This window comes from Echiichthys vipera, assembly GCF_963691815.1.
Source record: "Echiichthys vipera genome assembly, chromosome: 17".
NCBI lineage: Eukaryota > Metazoa > Chordata > Actinopteri > Perciformes > Trachinidae > Echiichthys > Echiichthys vipera.
In genome coordinates, this window is record NC_139842.1 from 17046671 (window position 1) to 17054632 (window position 7962).

A 7962-nucleotide genomic window follows, 5' to 3' on the forward strand; every position below is an offset into this window, starting at 1 on the left:
AATGATGGTCACCTCTAAGGAGAAAAGCACAAGACAACTTGAGACAGTGAAATCTCAATTAAGCATCATCACAAGTTCACTCAAACCTCAATGAAAGAAACTCATTATAAGAACAGATTGTCAACTTTTGTCTGATTGCTACATGGGGACAATACCATCCATCAATGAGGAGGAGAGAAATAAAAGGATTGTTTCTGGCCCTGAGAACAGTTGAACATCCAGCTGATTTTTCAACAGGATCGTCTCAGCTGCACTGAAACCACAGCGGTATCACCCTCCTCTCATTTTTTGGCCCTGCACATGACTCTCAGAGAAGCACCAATGGCCTGCAGCTTAGGCGTGGTGAAGAGTGCCTTGTTTTGGTCTGTAGCCATTATATATTTGACTCATATTGGCAGAGTCAGTGGAGACTGCTGGTTAATTGAGGGAGAAAAGGGCTTTGTATGGCTTGCGATTTGTAGCCAAAACCAACCACCTTATGAGGCCATCCCGCAGCATATCAACAGCACCATTGTGGATCTTCGTCTGAATGAAAACAAAATCAAAAGTATTCATTATTCTGCTCTTAGTCGCTTTGCCAACTTGACCTACCTAAACCTGACAAAGAATGAAATCTCCTACATAGAGGATGGGGCTTTTTCTGCTCAGTTTAACTTACAAGTCCTTCAGATGGGCTTCAACAAGTTGCGGAACCTGACAGAGGGGATCCTCAGGGGTTTAGGAAAGCTGCAGTACCTCTACCTCCAGGCAAACCTGATTGAAACTGTGACACCCAATGCCTTTTGGGAATGCCCCAACATTGAGAACATTGACCTCTCAATGAACCGAATCCAGCAGTTGGATGGGTCCACGTTTACAAGTTTGACTAAACTGACCACATGTGAGCTGTACACCAACCCTTTCAACTGTTCCTGTGAATTACTTGGTTTTGTGAAATGGCTCTCAGTTTTCCCTAACAGGACGAATGAGCGGATGGTCTGCGACTCCCCCCCTGGCGTCTCTGGTTATAGTTTATTGAGCCAGAATCCAAACAATCCAACATATCGGAATGCACTTCACATGCTCACCACGGTGTGTACTGATGATTACGTGACACCATTTATTTCTGTGCCCACTGAGCCAGCGACTGCCCCACCGGACTCCACACTTTGTGGGCTGGAAGATTGCCCCTCAGGCACAGAACCAGAAGACATTACCATCAGTACAACATACAATGACGTGGAAGTTAACCCTCTGATGAAACTGAAGCAAGTGTCGAATACAGGTGCCACCATCACTGTTCAGATTCCTCACCCCTACAAGAAGATGTACATCCTGGTTCTGTACAACAACAGCTTTTTCACAGATATTAGAAACCTGAGAGATATAAAGGAGGACATTGAACTAAAAAACCTTAAACCCCACACTAACTACACATACTGTGTCGCTTCGATACGTAATTCTCTTCGACACAACCACACTTGTCTGACAATCACTACTGGCCCTTGGAATGGAAAGGATAGAGTTGTAAACAATGCAACTGCTACTCACTACATTATGACAATTTTAGGTTGCCTCTTTAGCATGGTCATTTTTCTGGGTGTGGTCTACTATTGCTTGCGAAGAAAGCGTCAGCAAGATGAAAAGCACAAAAAAGCAGGTAGCCTAAAGAAAAATATAATAGAACTCAAATACGGACAAGAACTGGAGGGAGCCACTATTTCTCGAATGTCGCAGAAGCAGCTGTTGGCCGGGGAGAGCATGGCACGTATGCCATACTTACCTTCTGCAGCTGAAATGGAGCAGTACAAATTTCAAGAGATAAGTGATACTCCTAAAATGATGAAAGGAAATTACATGGAGGTACGAAGCATGGACCACCATGACCGCAGGGAGTGCGACATGGGAATGGCTGGGAATAGCCAAGGGTCGGTGGCAGAGATTTCTACCATTGCAAAAGAAGTGGATAAAGTCAATCAGATAATAAACAACTGTATAGATGCTCTAAAGTCGGAATCCACTTCTTTTCAAGGGAAATCTGGAGCAGTGTCCACTGCAGAGCCTCAGCTCGTACTTTTATCAGAACACCCACAGAATAAATCTGGCCTCCTGTCCCCAGTGTACGTGGACAGCTATCACCACTCTCTGCAGAGGCATCGGACCTCTGATGCCTCACCAAAGAGGCCCAGCACTGCCACAGGAGGGCCCATGCGGAGCCCTAGGCCTTATCGCTCTGAATCAAAGTACATAGAGAAAACTTCCCCAACAGGAGAGACCATCCTCACTGTAACACCTGCTGCCGCCATCCTGAGAGCTGAGGCAGAGAAGATCCGTCAGTACAGTGACCACCGGCACTCGTATCCTGACGCTCAGATAGAGGAGCTTGAAGGACCTGACAGCCACAAGTCCTCAATGTTGGAGCCTCTCACTCACTCCCGCTCCAGAGACTTGGCATATTCCCAGCTGTCATCTCAGTATCACAATCTAAGCTACTCCTCCAGCCCTGAATACTACTGCAAACCTTCACACAGCATCTGGGAGCGATTCAAACTCCATCGGAAACGGCACAAAGATGAGGAGTACATGGCTGCGGGCCATGCTCTGCGGAAGAAAGTCCAGTTTGCAAAGGACGAGGACCTGCATGATATTTTAGACTACTGGAAAGGTGTATCATCCCAACAGAAATCATAACCTCTTTAGGTGTTTTTAAATGGACCTCACATTGCAGAAATGACACAGGAACCTCTGACAATTGAATCAATGGATACTTCCATATTATAATCAACTACTCACTCACATGTATCACATTCCCTTTTGACTGTGAATTATGACTGAAAACGGGGTGAAGAGTCTTTAAATTTGTCATATTATGTAAAGTATTCATGGAGAAAACTTTTATTCATTAAAGAGAAAATATATTGCAAATTAATAAAATATATGTTACAATGGATTATAGGTTTTTGGGTATCGCATGGCCAAGTCCTGTGCCAGTGGATTTGCTGTTGTGTAATATGAAACTACTATATGAAGATATGTCTACTGAAACCTCAATGTTTCTTTTGAGGAACTATCTGGACCCTTCATTCAAAAAGAACTTTTTTCTTCCCTTCTTGCATATATTTAATTCAACAAAACTATGTACAGATATGGGTATCTATATTTGCAATGTTTGCTGTGTAAATGGATAAGTGTTAGTGGATGAGGCAGGTTTATCAAATGGAGCGCTGTTCATTTAGAATAAGATGTTGCTGAAGAACGGCCACTTCAAACCTGTCATTTGTCATTTTAACCATCACCGCCTGTTTTTTAAAAAATCTTTTTTTTCCTTTAAAGCTTTACATGCATTTTAAAAAAAAGATACAGATGATTCAGTTTTAATATCCCCTTTATCACACAACGCAGTATTCTCTGCATGGAATCATGCAGACAAGATACAGTATATTTCATGCTGTAATGAAAGTCTCAATCCTCAGTTTCATGAACTATCATTTGTATCTCTAGTACCAAAGTAGAAAAAGCTAAAATGTTTACAATATTTCTGCACGGTCTGGGAATCGTAAAAACAAACAGCAGCTGGTCCATGTTGACTTTACTTTTTTAATTTTTTTTTTTATTATTGTATCAGTTACTAAGAGAAAACATTGGGGAAAAATAATATCCACATAAAGGATATGGTATTGAACCTACTATTAATCACTAACATTTAAAAGGGAAGGCAACTGTACTTTGTCACCTGTTGTTTAGATAGAGACAGCTGTTCTTCCCTGCAGGAGAGCCCGATGGATGAATGTAAAGGATACATATTATGATCTGTCTATGGCAGCTTTTATGTAAGGACATATTTATTTAATGCTATTAACGACTGTGTTTTTTCCTTTGCTTCAATATTGCTTGCAGTGTATTATATGGCATAATGTCTGATCCAATAAATGCAGGAAAGTAGTTTGATGTTTGGATGGGCCTTGTTGCTTGCCGAGAGGTTTAATTTAGTTTTTAACTGCTAGGCTGTTAAATCTTTTTGTATATTATGAAAGCTACGTACCAGACAAATATCAACGTGCTAGAGTTAAATTTGAGAATGTGAAACTGAATCCTCTGACTTAATGGCTGTGAATTTGTATATCATGAATTTTTTTGAGTAAATATTAACGCTTTCTCTTTGTAAGATGTTTATATAACTTATTACAAACAGGCTCATGACGACCTGCATATTCATTAATGAGCAATACATTTGCATTTCAACTCCACCACTCAACTGAAGATTCGTAACTTTAAATGTAAGTCAATGTAGGGCATGGGTATATTAGAAAGCAGAGAACAGCTCTTTGAGGTTGTGCCTCACATTAGCCATAGAAACATCATCCCTTTGCATCGAAATACATGTTTACATGTTTACACTTTAATATCCATGAATGAAAAGCAGGACAGACATACTCTATGTACCGTGTGCTGAGGTGAGGACCAGAGTCGGCAATCTGATAGCAGAGCTGACCTTCGGGAATCGATTTATCCAGTGACATATTTTTTATCAACTCTTTTTTCGTCCCATCAGACACATTTTTGTGTAACTGCAGCTAATTGTAAGCCCATTTGTTGTTGTTTTTCTGTGTCATAATGCTGCGTCCATTTCATGTAAGTGTGTCATGACGGTGCTGATATTATTCATTGATGTGAAATGAAGCATTCATGAGCCTGATGTGACTGTGTTATGTAAGCATCTTATAAAGTGTTAACTTGGTTGTCTGACTTAATATTTCAACCGCCTTAAGATTTTGGGATATGTGTACAAGTGTAAATTTCCTTTTGTTTCATTTTATTGATGTTACTGTTGACAAGTCTCCATTTGTTGTTATTTTTATAAAAACATTTCAGTATCTCCTGAGAGCTGTCAGGTTTCTAGTTCATTTAGCTATTTAGCAACATGTTTTTTATACTGCATATTGTAGCACTTCTGTGTCTAATAAGAGTGTTGATAAAAACCTTTAGAAAGATCAACAGTTGTTGTTCAAGTGGATCAAAACAAACAAGAGCACAAATAATGTGTTTTTTATTTCATTTCTTAATACTATGTTATCTGCTTTCAGACAAAGTACTGTGAAATAAAGTTAAGGGTGCACATACATTATACACACGCATCTTTATTATGACTTAATAAAACAATAAATAACAATATTTAAGAATCACTTAAAGGCTACCCTAACAGCTGTTCACCACTGGATCCGGCTCCGTGATATGACGTGGTGCCATTTTAGCCGGTGGGGAAATGTCCAAAAAATCAACTGCTTTGTGGTGGACAAACTACATAAAGAAGACACCATGTCTGATTTACCTTAAAGCTCTGTACAACAGACCTCCTACAATGTATATAAATGCTTATATGTATTGCCAGTTTACGTACAATTTAATGATGCATTGCATTTGTCACTGACTTCGTCTAAACAGACACAGTAAAACTATTTTTTCATGTCTAGTTCGAGACATGTAGAGAGAGAAAGCAGGTAAAGAGAAAGCTTTCTGTGTAAATGTATTATTTTAATGAAGTACTGAACTGAGTTGAAGTCATGATATGGTTGTTCATTTACAGGTTGTCAGGTAATGGAACAAGTATGAAATTTGAGATGAACACAATGTTGACCTATAGTTATTACCAAGCTGCTCCGCTGCAGGAAAACAAAGCCAACAGAAATGTTTCCAAAAATGCAGACTAATGACAACAGCTGTGCTGTGTTATCAGCTATATTGACATTTAAAATGAGTGATGACAGAGAAAGTGATGACAAAAGTACAGGCATAAAACATCTGTTACCAAATCTAAATGAGCTTAATGAAAAACATTGCACATTTAGGTGCTGAGAAACAGAATTTCCTGCTTTGAGATGTTCTCAGTGGATACTGAGACCCTGACTGAGCAAAAGCACAACCAGTACTTGACACAGTCAGATCCAGTGGACAAACGTTCGATGGCTGAGGCTACACTTAAGCAAAGTAGGTAATATGTTATTCCTTTTTATTAATTATAATTACTCAAACGACTCCATTATTTTAGGATAAACCAACCCTTTGCACAGTTCCCTCCATTTTTTCTCATTAATGCACACGTTTATGCAGCAAGGTGCTCCATGATCTCATACACTGACTATAGATCATCATTTAACTCAAGTACGAACCTTGACTTGTTCTTGAGCAATTAAACCCCATTTTATGCTGCACACGTTAGGAGTGTGACTTTGCAAGTGGATTTTTTTCCAGCCCCCTCAAGTTGTGATTTTGTGGATCATCATGACATAACATTTGTTATAATGGGCCTGGACTGGACTGCAGATTAGTTTTAAAACAAGTCAGGTAAGCTGGTGATGGTGGACACATATATACCTTCCCAAATTCACATGACATTCATGCAAAATACACCTGCCAGTAGGCCTGTTGCAATAAGCAATAAATCAATTAATCGCATAATAACTTTTAATGAGCGTGATAACTTTGCCAGCCGCTTGTCGTATGACTGACACTTGTCATGTAGGTTACTTGTCAGCCGCACAGTCTTTGTGTGGGGAGGCGGACCCCTGGCGTTACCCAGAGTGCAGCAAGAGAGCCCTGTGAGAAGCAAGTTAGAGGACACCCTAGATGACATTTGGAGGTATTAAAACAAAGATGGAATCGGTTTCAAGGCAACAGCTGCCGTGTTGGAGCACTTTGGGTTCAAACCGAATGACCGCGGTGAACCACTTCACCTGAATGAGCCGGTTATTCGCATTTGTTTTAAAACAGAGGCAACTAAACGTGCCAAGTGGTTAAAATAGACTAGGAGTCAATTTTATTCATTGTTTTGTTTATTTATTTTGGATATTTAAAATGTATTTGATTATATATTCTTTAGAAATAAACATTTATTGATCTTTGAAAGGATGCTTGCGTTATTATGCCATTATCATTATATCAGTTCAAAATGGTCTCAATACGGCAATATTATCACCGCTAACAATAATTTCTGGGAGAATTTATTGCCCAGCAAAATTTGTTATTGTGACAGGCCTACCTGCCAGTCTCATATTGATGTAAACTCTTCAATCAGCAGGCATGTTTCTCTTACACTACGTTCACACTGCAGGTCTTAATGCACAATTCCGATTTATTGCTCAAATCCGATTTTTTGTTTGGCTGTTCATATTACATCTTTGTCATATTACATGTGTCCTGTCTACGGATTGCTGTGTGAACAGCTCACGTTCCTGAAGTGACCCCATGCGCGTTTGATCATTGATGACATCACGCCACAACAGTGTTTACGGAAGCGAACATGGCAACGGCAACGTGCATTGTAGAACTTTCTGGTTTAATGCTAAATACAGAGTGTGGTGGCAGCCTGCAAATTTAATAAAAACGTCACTATGTCTCCACTGGCCCGCTGCTTCACTGCCATCCTCCATGTTTGTTTTGATCTGTTCCTGTGGCACACTTTTTTTTGTTAATCAACTTTATTTGTCCTTCATTTACAAAACAGTGCAGTCAAAGTCTCATTAAATGTGACCTGGCAGTTCAGATTGCGGTCACATTCAAAAAAATCTGATATGTATCTGATTCAGCACCACATTTAAAAGTGGCCTAGTTCTGGTTTGAAAATGTCAGATTCAATGCGACTTGTGCTGTTCACACAGTCAAAAGCAAATCAGATATGGGTCACGTATGAGTGAAAAAATCGCATTCAGGTCACTTGTAACTGCAGTGTGAACGTAGCCTTTTAGTGATGTGATTATAAGGATAATAATGACAGTTCAGTTAAAGTACTGAAGAACTGGCCTGAGAGCTAGTTCTTATAAGACGACCTTGTGTTTTGCAAATCCATGGATATTTTTCTTATTCTTATAAAATCTTTGACGCTATATTTATTTCAGGTATTGAAAATAGAGCTACCATGATTAGTCGTCTAAGCGATTAGTCCACTGCCAGAAAAATTACCAACAATTTTGAAGTAATTTTTCAGCT

General features: G+C 39.6%; 1 protein-coding gene across 1 annotated transcript; it reads left to right on the forward strand.

Moving 5' to 3' along the window:
- Window positions 1-300: 300 nt before the first annotated feature.
- elfn1a (extracellular leucine-rich repeat and fibronectin type III domain containing 1a) lies at window positions 301-2670 on the forward strand (the record flags this gene model as incomplete). The annotated part of the gene is made up of 1 exon (XM_083931061.1): window positions 301-2670. The coding sequence occupies one exon, from the start codon at window positions 301-303 to the stop codon at window positions 2668-2670; it is 2370 nt and encodes a 789-aa protein (XP_083787187.1).
- Window positions 2671-7962: the final 5292 nt, after the last annotated feature.